This window comes from Chiloscyllium plagiosum, unplaced genomic scaffold (genome assembly GCF_037043375.1).
Source record: "Chiloscyllium plagiosum isolate Xiang-an unplaced genomic scaffold, Cpla_swu_hap1 HiC_scaffold_3, whole genome shotgun sequence".
In the NCBI taxonomy this organism is placed as follows: domain Eukaryota; kingdom Metazoa; phylum Chordata; class Chondrichthyes; order Orectolobiformes; family Hemiscylliidae; genus Chiloscyllium; species Chiloscyllium plagiosum.
Window position 1 is genome coordinate 80,596,440 of NW_028270141.1, and position 18,455 is coordinate 80,614,894.

At 40.1% G+C, this 18,455-nt stretch overlaps 1 protein-coding gene across 1 annotated transcript in view; it reads right to left on the reverse strand.

Annotated features, from left to right (window-relative positions):
• Nucleotides 1-18,360, reverse strand: part of dcbld1 (discoidin, CUB and LCCL domain containing 1) — a 103,849-nt gene extending 85,489 nt beyond the window's left edge. The window contains exon 1 of the mRNA XM_087981110.1: nucleotides 18,230-18,360. Coding sequence (XP_087837236.1) covers nucleotides 18,230-18,326 — 97 coding nt within the window. The 5' untranslated portion in view covers nucleotides 18,327-18,360. The remainder of the gene's footprint in view (nucleotides 1-18,229) is intronic.
• Nucleotides 18,361-18,455: the final 95 nt, after the last annotated feature.

Sequence of the window (18,455 nt, forward strand, 5' to 3'; positions counted from 1 at the left end):
ACTGATGAGGCAGTTTGAACCCGTATCTACAGAGTATCTATATCTACAGTTTTTCCCCAACCAAAGAATTTTGCATTCATTATGGCACAATGGTAGTGACAGAAGGTACAAGTCACACCAATGGATGTGATGGCTATGGAAGTGCCATACCATGTCCAAACAGACTGCTTAAAAGCAAAGTTCTTCTGAAGAGTGGTCACTGGGAAACCTGGATCCAATCTGCATAGAGAAAGGTCCAGCGAATAGCAATGAGCTAAAAGAATTCACAGTTGTTTTAATAATAATGGTTAAGAAAAAAAAAATCTGTATAGTTTTGATTATACTACAATAAGTTCATAGGAAGATATAGGAGCAGAATTAGGCCATTCGCCCCATCAAATCTGCTCCCGCATTCTATCATAGTCGATATAACCCTCACCACTACTTTCCTGCCTTTTCCTCATAATCCTTCAACCCATTACCACGTCAAAACCTGTCCAACTCCTCCTTAAATTTACTCACTGTCCCAGTATCCACTGCGCTTTGGGATAGCGAATTCCACAACCCTTTGAGAGAAGTAGTTCTTCCTCAACACTGTTTTAAATTTGCTACCCTTTATCTTAAGACCTCTTGTCCTAGAATGCCCCATAGTGGAAGCATCCGCTCCATGTCTATTTTATCCATATTTTTTATTATGTTGAATACCTCAATTTGATCTCCCCTCATTCTTCTAAATTCTAGAGAGTATAGGTCTAAACTGTTCAATCTCTCTTCATATGACAAAGTCCTCATCTCTGGGATCAATCTAGTAAACCTCCTCTGAATTGCCTCCAATGACACCAATTCTTTCCTCAAATAAGGGGACCAAAACTGTGCACAGTACTCCAGATGCGGTCTCACCAATGCCTTGTACAGTTACAACAATATTTCCTTACCTTTATATTCTATTCCTTTAGCTATAAAAGCCAACACTCCATTCACTTTCTTTATTAACTACTGTACCAGCATGCTAGGTTTCTGTGACTCGTGAATGGGGACATCCAGATCCCTCTGCATCGGAGAACCCCAAAGTCTCTCCCATTTTTTTCAACCCAAATGCAGGACCTCACACTTATCCACGTTAAACACCATTTGCCACATTTTGGCCCTTCTCCTAACCTATCTATAGCTATTTGTAAGGTTCTTATTTCCTCATTGCAATTTACTGCCCCAACTATATTTGTGTCACCCACAAATTTGGCAATAGAACTTTCTATCCCTGCATCCAAGCTGTTAATATAGATTATAAATAGCTGGGGTTCAAGGACCGAACCCTTGGCACTCCACTTGGTCCATCTTGCCATCCAGAAAAAGAACACTTTTTCCGACTCTGCTTCTGTCCATCAGCCAGCCAACTATCCAGGCGAATAAATTATCCCTAATTCCACATGATCCAATCTTATAAATTAACCTTATGTGCAACACCTTATCAAACGTCTTTCAGAAGTCCAGATTTTTATACCCCAGGATACCCATTATCCACTTTGTTTGTTATCTCTTCAAAAACTCTAGCAAATTAGTCAAACATGATTTGCCCTTTATAAAACCATGCTAACTCTGATGGATAGCGTTTTGACTTTCCAAATATCTTGATACTGCTTCCTTGTTAATTGATTCTAACACCTTCCCAACCACAGATTTAAACTAACTGGTCTGCAATTTCCCACATTTTGTTTCCCTCCCTTTTTGAATAAGGGTGTTAACTTTAGCATTTTTCCAATCCACTGGAACCTTTCCCATGTCCTGGGGATTTTGGATTATTGTAATCAATGGATCTACTATCTCCACCGCCATTTAATTTAATACCTTAGGACGTAGGTCACCAGGCCCGGGGGTCTTGTCAGTCCTCAATCCTAATAGTTTGCTGAGTACCTTTTCCTTATCATTGTTGATTGTTCTAGGTTCTACCCTTTGTATAGCCTCTGACTTGCCCATTCCAGTAGGAATGGTACTATTGTCTTCCACTGTGAAAACTGAGGCAAAGTATTGATTTAGCATTGTTGCCATTTGTGTTCCCCACTACTAACTCTCCAGTTTCATCTTTGAAGGGGCCAACATTCACCTGAGCAACTCTTTTCCCATTCATGTATCTACAGATGCTTTTGCTAAACTTTTTGACACTTCGTACTAGTTTTCTTTCATAATTTACTTTAGCTCTTTTTATTAACGTTTTGGTATCCCTTTGTTTACGTTTGAAAGTTTCCCAATCTTCCAGCCTGCCACTGGTCTTTGCAATGTGATATACTTTAATTTTTGACTTTATATTGTCCTTGACCTCCTTATTTAGCTGGTATTATTCTCATTTGTTGCAATGGTATCTGTGAAGAGCAAGGCTGGTCGGTTTAGGCAATGCTGAATGACTACAGAAATTGAGGTTCTGGGGAAGAAAAAGGAGGCATACTTTAGGTATAGACAGCTGGGATTGAGTGAATCCTTAGAGGAGTATAAGGGTAGTAGAAGTATACTTAAGAGGGAAATCAGGAGGGCACAAATGGGACATGACATAGCTTTAGCTGATCAACCAAGTATTGCAATGAAATTACATTCGATTTGTTCACACTTTCCCTGAGTTGCTCCCAGAAATGTTTGAGGAATTAATCATTAGTACATAGAGAATTGAAAACTCTGAGGAAGAGATTGTGGAGGACAACATGTTCCTGCCATTTACTGTAGCAAACCTGGACCATACGAACAGGAAGGGGCCATTCAGCCTGCCCAACCATTCAATACAGTGATGGCTGATTGAACATCTTAATGCCTTTTACTTCCCTCCAACCCGACAACCTTTTACCCCATTGAATAATTAGAAACTAGAAGCATGAGCAGACCATTCAGCCTTTCAAGGCTGCTCTGCTCTGCTCTATTCTGTATTTCAATGCCATATTTCTGCTTTCTCTCAATACCTATTGAGGTCTGTTGTATCTCAAAATTTGTCAGTCTCAGTCTTGAATATATTGAGTGACTTGGCCTCCATACCTTTCTATGGTAGTGAATTCTGAGTGGAGAAAGGCTTCCTTTTCTCAGTTCTAAATGGCCCCACTTCCTGATGCTGGATCCCCTGGTTTTATACTCCTTAAACAGGGAAAATATCCTGCTTACATCCAATTTGTCCAGCCCTACTAGAATTCTATCCATTTCAATCAGATCCCCTCGCATTCTTTTAAACCCTAGTGAATCAGGCCCAGTCAAACTAATTTCCACTCATAGGATAGTCCTGTCATCTCCAGTACCAGCCTAGTCTTGTCAATTCCTACCTTAAACATACTCAAAGATGGAGCTTCCACAGTCCTCTGTGGTAGAAATTTCCAAGAGTTCACCACCCTCTGAATAAATTGCGCACCTGGGTTTCTCTCAGAAGATTGTCAATCCGTGGAACTCACCACCCCAGAACCAATCAACAGATTCAAGAAATAAACAGCTATCTTTCAGATGAAAAGCAGAGTAAAGAACTCCAAGGAGCAGGCAGGAGAGTGGAGTTGAGACCAGAATATGATCAGTTATGATCATGTTAAATGGCAGAGCGGACTTGAAGAGCTGAACTGCCCACTCGCCCCTCCTATTTCCTATGTTTCTATATTCCTGTGCCCTAGAATCCCCAAACAAGGAAGCATCTTATCTACATTTGTCCTGTTAATGTTTTTCGTCGATGTATTTTGTAAGTTTCAGTGAGATCACCTTACACTTCAAAACTATAGAGAATATAGGCCCAATTTAACATCTCTCTCTTCATAGTACAGTCCCGCCATCTTGGGAATAATTCTGCCAAATGTTTGTTGCACTCCCTCTATGACAATACTATTTTTCCTGAGATAAGGAGACCAAAACTGTACACAGGATTCTAGGTGCAGGCTATCCAAATTCCTACACAATTGAAGCAGGACTTCACTACTCCTGTACCCAAATTCTCTTGCGATAAAGGCTAACATTCCAGTAACCTTCCTCACAGTTTGCTGAATTTGTATTTTAGTCTTCAGTGAAATATTGATAAGGACACTGAGGTTCCTTTTGTACATTTATACTTTCCAACCTCTGCCCATTTTAATAAATACTTTTCACGTATGTTTGCCACTAAAGTGGATACATTTTTCTACGTTATGTCCCAGCTGCCATGTTCTTGCCCATTCATTAACCCTGTCGAATCCTCCCGAGGCCTTTTAGTGTCTTCCTCACAACATACATTCCCATTTAAGTACCTTAACACGAAAAAATGACATTTGAGTCCCACAATCCTGAGAGACCTTTTCAACCTTCCAATTCTAGCATAGTTCCTTGAAAATGGGGTTACAGGTAGACATGGTGGTGAAGAAGACACTTGGCACACTTGCCTTCATTGGTCAATGCAGTGAGTATAGGAGTTGGGGCGGTCATGTTTCAACTGTGCAGGATTTGGTTGGGCCACTTTTAGAATTCTGCATTCAGTTCTGGTCTCCCTGCCACAGGAAAGATGTTGTGAAACTTTAAAGGGTTCAGAAAAGATTTATAAGAATGTTGCCAGGATTGCAGGGGATGAGCTATTGGGAAAGGTTGATAGGCTGGGGCATTTCTCCCTGGAGTGTCAGAGACTGAGGGATGACCTTATAGAGGTTGATAAAATCATGAGGGGCGTGGATGGGGTGAATAGCCAAGGTTTTTTTTCCCCCAGAGTCGGGGAGCACAAAACTGGAGGACATAATTTTCAGGTGAGAGAGGAATCCAAGAGGTAATTTTTTCATGCAGGGGGTGGCGCATATATGGAACGAGTTGCCCTCGGATGCTGCCGGAACTGCTGTGCTTTTCTGGCACCACACTAATCTAGACTCTGGTTTACAGCATCTGCAGTCATTGTTTTTACCTATGGAACGAGTTGCCAGAGGTGGTGTGGAGGCTGTACAATTACAAAATTTAAAAGGCATCTGGATGGGTACATCAAAAGGAAGGTTTAAGAGGGATATGGTCTAAGTACTGACAAATGGGACAAGATCAGTTCAGAATATCTGGTTGGTGCAGACCAGTTGGACTAAAGGGTCTGTTTCTGTACTGTATAACTCTATAGAGTTAAGGAGAATCCAAAGGGATTCTGTAAATGCATAAAGGGCAAAAAGTAACGAGGGAGAGAATAGATGCCCAAATTAATTTTTAGCGGACCCTATGTGTGGAACCATGGAAAATGGGAGAGATACTAAATGAATATTTTGTGTCAGTATTTACTATGGAGAAGGACATGAAAGCTAGGGAAATTGGGGAAATAAATAGTCTAGATACGTGTCCATATCACTGATGAGGTGGTGCTGGAGGCCTTAAAACACAAAGGTAGGTTAATCACAGAATCCCAACAGTATGGAAGCAGGTCATTCAGCCCATCAAGTCTCACACCAACCCTCCAAACAGCATCTCAGGTTAATCCACCTAGTCTGCACATTCCTGGACACTATGGGGAATTTAACATGGCCAACCACCTGACACTCACATTTTTGGATTGAGGGAAGAAACCAGAGCACCTGGAGGAAACCTACTTGGCTACTGGGAGAATGTTCAAATTCTACACAGACAGATAATCCCCAGGACCTGATCAGGTGCTTCCCAGATTTTGTGGGAAGCTAGGGAAAGAATTGCTGGGTCTCTTGCTAAGATATTTTGTATCATCGACAGCCACTGATCAGCTGACAGAAGACTGCAGGGAGGCTAATTTTGTGCCATTACTTCAGGAAGGCTGTAAGGAAAATGGACCAGGGAGCCCTACATCAGTAGGTTTTTGGAGGGGATACTGAAAGACAGGATTTACCTGCATTTGGAAAGGCAAGGTCTGATTATGGATAATCAGCATAGCTTTATGCATGGGAAATAGTGTTTCACTAATTTGATTGAGTTTTCTGAAGAGGTGACAAAGAAGATTGATGAAGGCAGAGTAGTAGATGTTTTCTGTATGGACTTCAGCAAAGCATTCAACAAGGTTCAACATGGTAGACAGGTTAGATCACATGGGATCTTGGGGAAGCTAACCAATTGGTTACAAAATCGACATGACGGTAGGAGACAAAGGGTTGGATTTCAGACTGGAGGCCTGTGGCCAGCAGTGTGCCACAAGGATCAGTGCTGGGTCCACTGCTTTCGTCATTTATATGAATGATTTAGATGTGAATATTGGAGGCGTGGTTAGTAAGATTGCAGATGACACCAAAATAGGTGATGTAGTACACAGCGAAGAAGATCAGATGGGTCAATGGTCCGAGGAGTGGCAGATGGAGTTTAATTTAGATAAATATGAGGTGTTGCATTTTGGTAAGGCAAACAAGAGCAGGACCTATGAAGGGCTTACGCCCAAAACGTCGACTCTCCTGCTCCTCAGATCCTGCCTGACCTGCTGCTCTTTTTCAGCGGTATATTTTTTGACTCTGACTCTTAAGCATCTACAGTCCTCACTTTCCCTAGGACTTATACAATTAATGGTAGGGCCCTGGGGAGTGTTGCTAAACAAAGCGACCTCGGGATGCAGATGCATAGGTCCTTGAAAGTGGAGTCTCAGGTATGGTGAAGAAGGTGTTTGATAGCCTTTCCTTTATTGTTCAGTGCACGGAGTACAGGAGTTTGGAGGTCATGTGCGGTTGTACAGGACATTGGTTTGGCCACTTTTGGAATATTGTGTGCAATTCTCATCTCCCTCCTCTAGGAAAAATGTTAACAAGAGGTAAAACTTTAAAATATTTTTAATTACCCTATTCAGTCACATGGTTATGACAAATCTCTGGGGTAAATGGGACTTGAACTTGAATTAGGGACACTACCACTGAATGAAGTATTTTTAAAAATCAACCTATTCAAATGTATTATGACATGGTCAGCATGGGGTGTGAGTATGGGAGCAAGGTATATGAGGGGGTGAGGAACGGAGGACATTTCTTGTTTCATTAGTTTTTTTAAATTAAACTGTCTATATTGCTAGTGCAGGGAGGCAAGTTTTGCAGCCAGCCTGCATTCACAGCCAACAGACTCTGCCCTGATTTCAGGGTGAGCTGGTCCATTTCCAGGAAGTTATGTCACCTTGGAATGAAAAGCTGACCTTGTTGGCTAGTTTTTCTGCCTCAGGAGAGCAGCCAACATAATCAAAGACCCCTCCCACCCCGGTTATACGCACTTGCAATCGGGCAGAAGATACAAAAGGTTGAAAACACGAATCAACAGATTCAAGAACAGCTTCTTCCCCACTGTTATCAGACTTACAAACAGACCTCTCATATATTAAAGTTAATATTTATCTGTACTTTCTCTGTAGCTGTAACACTATACTCTGCATTCCTGTTCTGTTACAGGTAGTTCTCGGATAACGCACATTCGGCAGCACGATTTGTTTATAAGATTGGAGAAGAATTAGGGCTTAGAAGTTTCCAGAACACTTACCTCTGTTCACAATAGTGCAATTCCAGTGCTGATCATTTCACGTGCTTTGTTCTGCACATGCGCCAATGTCAGCTCTGACAGAGCAGCTTTCTGTGAGAGATGCATTGAGCAGCTTCTTGTGAAAGGTACACTACTCCTAGATTATCACTGTTTTTGAAAAAACAGAGGGACATAGTGAGAAGAATGTTAGCCAGAAGCATTCTGGTAATAAAATTGGGGTGATGAATGGAAAAATATGGCTATAACGTTGGAAGAGAAGCCAGATATGAGAAAGTGTTTTTGTGACCTAGCCTGTTTAACAGGAATGAGAAAGTTTACCTTACACAGCATGATGATCCTCTGTCCCTGTGTTAACAATATTTTTAAATGTACTGTGTTAAATTTACTTTTGTTTCATTGATAAATATGTTCTAAACCTTCATTCAGGCTGTGCTATACTTTGTGTTAGACCTTTGGGTGATTTTTGAGTAATTGAGAGTGATACTTTTTTACTGGTCTGCCCCGAATCCCACTTTTCCCGTCAGCCCCGATACTTATATTAAGCGATATTCTATTAAGTGAGGTTTCACTGGAATGCAACTACAGCATTATAGGAGGACTACCTGTAGCCAGATGTACTTATGTAACAAAATACTTTTCTATATCTCAGTACATGTGACAATAATAAATCAATCAAATTAAACTGGGGCCAAGAATTATCCTGTCTCTGTTCTCCTGACCTGGGAACAAAAACTTGAGCCTATACTTTTAAAAAAATACGCACCACTTTACAGACTACAAAACTACTTCTTAGCAACAGCCATGTCATTACTTAGCCTCAAAGTTCAATTCTCCGGCAACGAGCAAGGTAGAACAATTACATTTAAACTTCAATTACAAAGATGGCTTGGTAAAATTTCACTGAATGGCTTTTGGTGCACATGCACAATGTTGAAGCACTGTGTAAGCATGTGAAACTTCGCAGTGCTGGTAGAAATATTGTAGTAAGCCCTCACATTGAAGTTGGCTGGTCGGACAAATAAAATTGAACCAGCAACCACAGTTACCTGGAAACAAACACAACTGGAGATATTTGTGCAAGGGTCAGAGAACATTCAATTTACTGAAACAAAACAGGAAGTGCTGGAAAAACTCAAAGTCTTGCAGCAACTATGGAGCGAAAACCAGAGCTACCAGATGTCTCTGGCTGCATTGCACATTTTGTATTTATTTGGGAGTTTAATTCACTGCACTTCTCTTCCAGGTATGCCCATCTTAAAGATGCCCTACTCAAATGGGGTTTCGATTTGAAGGTCTCCTCCAAGATCCTCAACATTTTGCTTTATTTGTGTGCTTTATGCTACTTTATAAATTGAGTTTGCACAAACAGCTTTAACTCACACTGGTAAAGGTCAACATCCTGTCCTGACAAATGATCTTGGGCCAGAATGTTGACTGGAATATCACACTGCCATTCGTTCTGATAATTGTAATGATGCAAACATGTCAAAAAAACATTCGGAACAGTACTCCATTAAATATCATGTAAAATTCAAATTAAACATATTTTAACATTAATTAGCGAGAACATTTTTGGGGTGAAAAAAATAATATTTCACTTAAGATTGCTGGAATTTGTGGTCACATTTTTGCTGTCTTTGCTACCTCTGAAACCAAGTCAAAGATAGATTTTATCATGAGTGCACTGTTTATGGACCTGGAAAAGGATAAAACAGGTTGCTTTCGAAATGGTGTCAGATTAGAAACACAAAAGGATCAATGAAACTTGAAGTTGTCTATCCATGGGAGCATCTGCATACCATAAACAGCTACAGAAAATAAATCAACATACTCATGGATGCAGATCTTTATATTGAAAGTGCTAAAATACAAGTGGATAAAAGTTGTGTTAGAGCTAAAAAAAAGTCCTAGTTAGATGACATTTGGAGCACTTTGAGCAAAGATATATATTGGCAATTTAGCAAAGGTCACCTTAGCGAAGATATATTGGCCTTGCAGTGTATGGAATTTAGAATGTTCAGCAGTGATTCAAGGGAAAAGATGGGCTGGAAGAAATTACTTCCACTGATTGAACAGGACTAGGAGATATAGTCTAAAAGTTTACAGCCAGACATTTCAGGAGTAAGATTAGGAAATACTTCTAACAGCCTTTGGATGTGGACATTTGGAGCTGTGTTTGAAAAATAGAAATTGATGCTTTATGAATTGTTAATTATAAATCTGAGACTGAAAATAGTCTGGCTCACACAATTCTGAGGGCAAAGGCAGGTACAAGATATTGCCACAGATCAACCACAATCTGATCAATGTTCAAAAGGATTTGATAGGTTAAATAGCATAATCCATTATGTGCTACATGCTTGTCAGAAGGGTGAAGTTGAGGAGTATAAATGCCTTTTTTGAATTTAGGCCCCAAGGAGAACGATGGGTCATTATTCCTCTTTAATATTGATCCATGAAGTAAAACCTAATGACCACTATTTTTTACTTGAGATAGAAGCATGGCAGGATTTCCAGATATTGCTTTGTCTGAGATTTATTGATTTAGATCTCTGGATTACTAGTCTACTGACTATCCCTAGATTTGTGATGAACATTTATGCAAGTTTCCAATTCTCTGTTCTCAGTATTCATTTGACTGAGCAGACAAATTTTTGACCCACCAATCTTTGGGCACATGATGGAGGATGTCACATCAGGTGGGTGAGATCCTGAGGAATGCAGGATTTGCTTCCTTTTCTTTCCTGCTCTGCGTCATCCTTAGACATTTGGATTCAAAACATGATGCAGGACACTGTGTCACCATTTAGAGTGATTTGTAGCAAGCTATGCTCAATCATTTGTGTCACTGCTACTGCACTTCAACAAGAGCTTCAGTGCGTCTTTATAGCACTTTCTTCGACCTTGGAAAACCAGCCATTTGAGAATTCAGCAACAGTACCTGGCAGCTGAGATACTCTTCAGTCATCTGCACACCATGCCCAGTCCATCGCAATTGCTTGAACCTGCATATTCAGACTGAGCTTCAAGGTAGACACAAGTATTTGTTCAACTGTGCTCCTCTGGAATCCTGAGAATGCAATGGAGGAATTGCTGTGCCTCTAATGCCATAGCTTGCTTTTGATGCACAATCTGGGTGTCACTGCAGTACAAGGTCTAATAGCTACTGTTTGGAACACCAAGATTTTAGTTGGCTTGTGCAGATTGAGGTAGATTAGGCATAGATAAGATGTTCCCAATGACAGGGCAGTCCTGAACCAGGGATCACAGCCTAAGAATATGGGATAAACCATTTAGGACAGAGAGGAGAGGGTGGTCACCCTATGGAATTCACAACCACAGAAAACAGTCGAGGACAAAACATTTTATGATTTCAAGAAGGCGTTGTGATATAGCATTTGGGATTAAAGGATATGGAGGAAAAGTGGCAATGGACTATTGGAGTTGTATGATCAGCCATGATCCTAATGAATGGCAAGCAGGCCTGAAAGGACCAAATGGCCTACTCCTGCTCCTATGTTTGTTGTTAAGTACCAATTGCCATGGTTTGTAGAAGGCTGAACATATCTGGTATTACGTTTTGTCAGTAGTGGAGTTAAGAGAGAGGAGGCTGCGAAGCATCATCCCCTCGAAGCTGCACAGTTGCACAATGGAGGATCTGTGCTTAGCGATCGGCATGCTGATACCATCACAGCATTGAAAAATCAATGGCATGCAAGGATCTCCCATAAAGATGAAATCAAAATTAGTGGGAATGTTGCTTCCAAGGTAGGGGTGTGCGCAACATATTTCAAAGACTTCTTCAACATATATGGGATGTGGAATATTTAACTGATTGGGTCTGGGTTGAAGTGACAGGTCAAACTTAACATGATTACTACCATGTCAAGTTGAAGCGATCAAGAGAGGCTTGTAAACTTAGTGCAATGAACAGTGCAGGTCATGCATGTCCATGGTGGTCAGTTTAGTTTTGGTACGGAGACAACTGAGTCTTCCTGAGGTTCCCATCGAGATGTTATTTAATACCCACACCACAGGGCTCTTGATCCTTGATGAGGTGAATAAACACTCATGTAGATTGTATGTAATGTGTGGGCACACACACAGCCTTATGTGAACTCATACCAGATCTTGAAGATGTATTTTTTTAGATTGTCCGCTCAAGAGAGTCATATTATCGTGAAGCATTTGAGGGATTGTGATCAGGCTTCTTGGGCATCTAGATCGCTGAAGGAGAATCCAGAGACCCATGTGATTTACTGAATTCAATGTTTTGATGAATGCAATTAAAGAGTTCTGGATGGTGCTTTTGACATTTTTGTTTGGATTTTCCTGGCAATGACCATGTCCAAGGTTCCACTTGAAGGTCTAAAGCCAGAGTGCGTCTGGCAGGATTTCCTCAGCCACAGGAAGCAGGCAAATCTGAAGAATGCATGTCAGGATTTTCCTTGCTGTGGACAAAAGGGAAAAAGCTCAATAAATTCCACAGCATTAGTTATCTCCTTTTTTGTGAATACCATTCCAGTTTGGAGTAGTGCTGAAGTAAAGTCACATTTTATTTAAAAGTTTCAAAATATTGGCAGACTGTGTTAAACAGCATATTCCTTTGCTCGTTCATATGTTCACAAGAAGCAAGGTACTGACTGGATCCAACTAGTGTCTGGCTGTAAAACTCACAATCGTGTCCAACATTAGATGTGATTCGGCATTTGGGCATCATTTGACATGAGTCTTGACGTGAGCAAAAGCCTACCAATGTTGAAGACCTCAGCTGGAATGCCATCAGGCTTTGGTGCTTCTCATCTGCTTGAATGCTTGTTGCAGCTTTCCCATTGTGATGGTTCACCTTGGATTTCACCACAGGATACTGGAAATAGTTTGGAGAATAATTGGCTGCCATTGCTTACTTTTGCTTCCAGAGATCACATATTTCTACATATTTTTCAACAAACCAGTTATGGAAATGACAATGTTCGAACCCATTAGACTGGACAAATGTATCGAGTGCAGCTAACTTTATTTGATCCAACTATTCTGATATGCATTTGGGTCTACGAAGAATTTCCAGATTGGCCATGAACTGCCCCATATTAGATTCCTAACGCCATGTAATAATGTTGTATTGTATACTATTTGCCGGATCCCATGCATCAGCTATCCAGTGTTAGCAGTATTCTCCCAGGCAACCTATGCCACGAGCAAATGCATTGATAGAAATGCTGTGGTAACATGGTTACTTCCTAGGTTTCCTTCATTTTGACTTGCCCTTGTATACTGTTCCCTTCATCATCCTGGAAAAATATCCTGACTGTTATTCTAATATTAGTTTGGTATGATCCCAGTTGGTAATAATACTGAGGAAAAAGGAAGATTGTTATGATTGTTAGAGGTTAGTCATCTCAGCTCCAGGACATCCTGCAGGAGTTCTTCAGGGTAATATCCCAGGCCAAAGGATCTCCAGTTGTTTCGTCAATTACCTTACTTCTGTCATAATGTCTGATGTGGGGATGTGGACTGATAATGATACAATGTTCAGCACAATTTGCAACTCCTCAGTCCATGTCCAAATACAGCAAGACCTAGACAACAGCCAGGCAGGCCGACAGTACATTTGTGTCACATAAGCAGCTGAGAATGACCAACTCCAACAAAAGAGAACCTAACCATTGAACTTGACATTCAGTGTTATCACTGAATTCCCAACTACAGAACTAACATTAAACAGAAAATGAACTGAATTAGCCATATAAATACAGTGGCTGTGAATCCTGCAGGAAGGATTCTTATTCTCCAGAGCAGATCCACCACTGAAAAGGGACAAGTTAGATATGTGATGGAATATTCTCCCCAGCTCCAACAACATGCTAGAAGCTTGACACAGTGGCTCACTTGATTGTTTGTGGATGTGGTGTCATTCAGTTCCTCCAGCCCAGAGGCATCAGTGTGAACAGGATCTACATGATTTGTTGTAGCCATTCACCTGGGCTCTTTAGGCAATGCTTTCTAAGCCCTAACACTGCTTTCCAGAAGACCTGGGGCAACAGATACATGGGAACAGGACCATCTCCAAGTTCTAATCTAAGCCACTCATCAACCTGACACAAGAACACATCACCATTCCTTCAGTGCTGCTGGTAAAATCCTGGAATGCCCTCTCTAACAGCATTATGTAGATACCTACACCAAATGTACTGCAGCAGTTCACAATGGTACATCACTACCAACCATTCCCCTGAAACCCAAGACCCCCACTCCCCCCCAGACAATTAGAATGGGCAATAAAAGCTGGCCTGGCCAGTGAAGTCCTTCTCCTGTGATTGAGTAAAACAAAAACCAAGTTTGTTGACTATTCCATTGTAGGGACTGAAGTCTGAGAAATTACAATTCCTTAAATTACTACTGAACTAAATTCTTTCAGTTTGTTGTCATGGACTATGAAAGCAATTCAATGAATCTTTTCCAAGTTTGCCAATAAGAGTTGTTCACAAATCTGAGAGTCTCAATTTGCTCAGTTCCAATAAGCTGCAGACATCTAACTAAATACTCCTGGTTTGGAAGTTTAACAAACTAAAATCATTCTGCTGAGATAACTAGTTCCCTGAACTCCTTCTCAGACAGAAATTAATATTTCTTCTTAAGCTAACCCTGAATTAAACAAGTTGACGGATCCTAGATTCTTCTGAACTGAAGAAAAATAATGACCTTAAATATTCATCCAATCTGTTGTAAACCCAACAGATCTTTCCATTAATACCACAGGGGTTCTTTAGTCACTCACTTTCTGGTTTTTACTAGCTGGATTTAGGTAGCTGTTCTAAAGGTCATTCTTATCTTATTTTGCTTTTCGAAAGAAAACCCTTCACAGGAGTTAACTATATCCATTTGTCACTATCTTGAAATCCAACTTTCAAAAGGTGACATTTATATATATTCGTGCCTTTCATCACGATACAATCGAAGAATAGTACAGTCCAATACATTACACATAGACTGGCAATCTAGATGAAAAGCATTTATGATTTGTAAATAAAATTGAGCAATAAGTATGATTGTCAGACAGGAAATCTCAATACTCATTTACAAGGTATTTGTACTTTAATCCTTTTTGTATATTTGTTGATAAAATAGTAAGACAAAAAAAATGCAAGAGACTCTTTGGTTGTGTTTATTAGTGGCTCTCTTATTAAAATGCACATAATACATTGAAAATATATATTTGGACTGCAGAAACAGTGGCAACAATACAGACAGAGGACACTTGCCAATATGAGCAAAATGAATTGCTACTGTTGGTAAGGAAACCCAACAATTAATTAACAGCTCCATTAGTGCACATTATGTAAAGGGAAATCACCATCAAACCACATTTTAGTTGACAAGTGGGGAAAGATCTGGTATGCATCATGGGGCAATCACTCAATGTCAAAAGTACAACATGCAATTGCTGAGCAGCGTTTTTTCCAAAATCACTGAATCTGTATTAAGACATATTGGCATGCTTGTAATCATTACAGAATTCCAAACTGAATCTGAAAAGTTTGCAATTTTTTGTACTGAATAGTGCTACTTGTTAATTCAAATACTTTCACATATACAATATAGGAGACATCTTTTACTAAACTACTGCATTTTGCTAGTATTGTGTTGCTGTAGACACACTGCAATTTCTACTGGATAGCACTATCAGTGAATTACAGTTAAAGAATAAAACCTTTTGAAATTTAAAGGATAAGTCACTTTGTCAGATCAACTGGAGTTGGGCAACTTGTGGCCTTACCAGCATCATCTACATCCTGTAAACAAAGGAAACAGTGACATTAGTCTTTCAATAGAAAGTATTAAAGTAAAATTTGAAAAACTTTTACTTTAATACCTACTGTGAAATAATAAAAGATGGCATTAACAAATCTTATTAGGCAGTTGCTCGAGACCAAGGATGTTGTAGTACAAATGTTCATCACTGTATGTTCAGTAGAGACTTTATCCTTAAGGTTAGGAAGTACACAATTCGTCTTGGGCCTACAAACAATTCCTTTTTTGTAGGAAATACACTCCAAATTTGACTCAGCAACAGTGAGCATTCTGTTCCATTAAAACGTTATAGAGAACTTCCAACATCTAAATTGGTCATTCAACCAAGTTTATATGTTTTTGTTGATCCTCTGTGAGCTGCAGCCATAATCCAATGGGCTAACTGAGTTTCTTCAGCCCTTTCTACCCTAAAAGCCCAAATCAGAAATGCATGCAAACCATGTCTGGTGTGATGTATCTGCAATAAAGGTTAATATTCCACAACCAATCCAAGCTTTTACCTTGTTGTATTGCCATTCATTGATTTGCCATTTTAATTTACATAATGTTACAATTTTAGATATTTATTGAAGGGTTTTTCAATAATTGCACACTAATTGTGATCAGCTGACTTTATCCACTTTGACATTGAAGTTCTTCCAAAAGAAACAATCAACCAATAAGTTTCAATTCCATTGTGGCTTTAGCACTGTAAAAGTTCCCAAAGTGATTCATGCAAGCATAACCAAATTTAATACTGAACCCCATAAGGTTATATTAGGACAAGGAAAGATACAAGTCTTATAGGAGAACCGAAAAAGAATGAGAGTGACAGGAAAATTTAGGAAGGGAGTCTTAGACCACTAAGGCATTCACAGCAGCTGATGTTGGAGCAATATACATCAGGGCTGCATAAGAGACCAAATTGGTTTTATGTGAATCATAAGGTAAATATTTCCTTGAAAATGGAGTTGCAGGTATACAGGATGGTGAAGAGAGCATTTGGCATGCTTGCCTTTATTTGTCAGTGCACTGAGTAGAGGAATTGGGATGCTATATTGTGGCTGTACAGGACATTGTTGAGGCTGCTTTTAGAATACAATTTTGGTCACCCTTCTATAGGAAAGATGTTAAATTTAGAGAGGTTGAAGAAAGGATTTACAGGGATGTTGCCAGGACTGGAGGATTTGAGCTATAGGCAGAGGCTGAGTGGGCTGGGGCTTTTTTCTCTTGGAGTTTTGGAGTGAGGGGTGACCTTATACAGGGATATGGATAGGGCGAATAGCCAAGGTCTTTTTTCTAGGGTGGGGGAAGTCCAAAATGAGAAGGCAAAGGCATAAGGTGAAGGAGAAAGACATAGAAGAGATCTGATGAGTATTTTTTTTCAGGCAGAGGGTGGTGGAACTTGAAACAAGCTACCAGAGAAAGTAGTGGAGGTGGGTACAATTGTAATATTTAATAAGCATCTGGACGGGTATATGAACAGGAAGGGTTTAGAGGGATATGGGCCAAATGCTGGCAAATGGGACTAGGTCAGATTGGGATGTCTAGTCGGTGTAGATGAGTTGGACTGAAGCGTCTATTTTCATGCTGTACGACTTTCTGTTAAACATTATTTGGTAATGCTCCAGTCATTCGAACATCAATTGTGTGAAATAATTGAAAGCTGTTGATTGCAGGGTTGGAAGAGTTTGCAGAGAGGTAGTGTGGATTTTCTCAGGGACTGCAAAATGATCTATTAATGGTAGCTTTTGAAAAATAAGTAAAACTTAGCTGGTATTTCTTCAGTTAGGCTGAAGCACAATAATCGAAGGAGATCAAGTTCTTTTTACACTGAGATTGTATAGAAGAGAATTACAATATTAAACAGTATTGAATATGTGTTTACTATTCTATTTATACATGCTATCACTTAAAAGAAAAACAATCCTACACAAGAACTGCACTATTCCAACCCTTTGTTTTCTCTCAAAAAGAAAACAAGCATTTCCGAAATACAGACAGACAATCTACTGCACCCATTTAATTTGAAATGGTTAAAACATGTGGCCCAAAGCAACCAAAACAAAACTGTGAATGCTGTAAAAACAAAGACAGATCTTGCTGGAAAATCTCAGCAGGTCTGACAGCACCTGTAGAGAGAAATTAGAGTCCATGTTTCCAGTCCATTTCTATAAGTTCTGAAGGCGAGTCAGTGGACCCAAAACCTTAACTCTGATTTCTCTCCAGAGATGCAGAGCCTTTCCAGCAATTTATGCTTTTATCTCTTTTTGATAGTCAGAAATGTTGACAAAACTGCACTGGCAAAGGCAATGTGAGCATACAACTTTACAATTTCTTCACTTGGCAATGCGTGTGTACAAAATAATAAAGACCATACATTCAATTAACATCAAGGTTGCTCTAGATCTACTACCTGAAACATTTATTCTGCAGTACACCGGGCACAGTCATTATAATAAATCAATTTCCAACAGGAATTATTGCAAAGAAAATCTGTTTGAAAAGATTTCCGAAACTGAATTTAAAACTTAGAATTCGGGAGGAAATTCGTCTATTTCTAAAATGAACTTCACAGTAAGCGAGGTAGCCCTAATATGTAACTTGCGTGTCAGTGCTGAAAGAAATTAACACTAAAGTCGCAAGCAAGTGAACCTTTCTAACCCAACTAGCTGGAAATAGGGAGATTTTTCTTTATGGCTTTCTATTTGCAAAGTAACGTCCTTGCTTGTGAAGCGGAGAAACAGACCTGCTCAACACTGACCCTATTGGAGCAAAGTATTCCAACATTCAGGAAGTAACATCGGAGCCCGGGAAGGGGAGGGGGATACCACAAGAAAAACAATTAATGGACACATTCGGACTTTTCAATGAAGTTTTCGTTTTTAAATACTGGGGGAAGACGTCAAGCTTTGGCTAACACGATCGGTGCATGCCTGGTCAGACCCACCCTCTTCACTAGGTTTCCCCAGCCCGCACTTTGTGCTCAGTCTGTATTCGGAGAAATCCCCCCTTTTAATTGAACTTCAACCAAACTTTCACTCACCCCGTCCCCGTGGTCCAGTCGATTTCGCTGAAGAAAAGGAAATCTCCACCAACAAAGTCCCAAGCCTTAAAGCACACAGGACGGGCCACATTATCATTGATTCCAGAAGAGAAGAAAGCGCGGCGGGACAGAGGAAGATTCCCTGGAAGGATCTGGCAGGTTTCTCTGTGCGGGTTGGGTGGCGCAGAGCTGTGGGCGGTACATACTCATTCACTGAGCCAGAGGC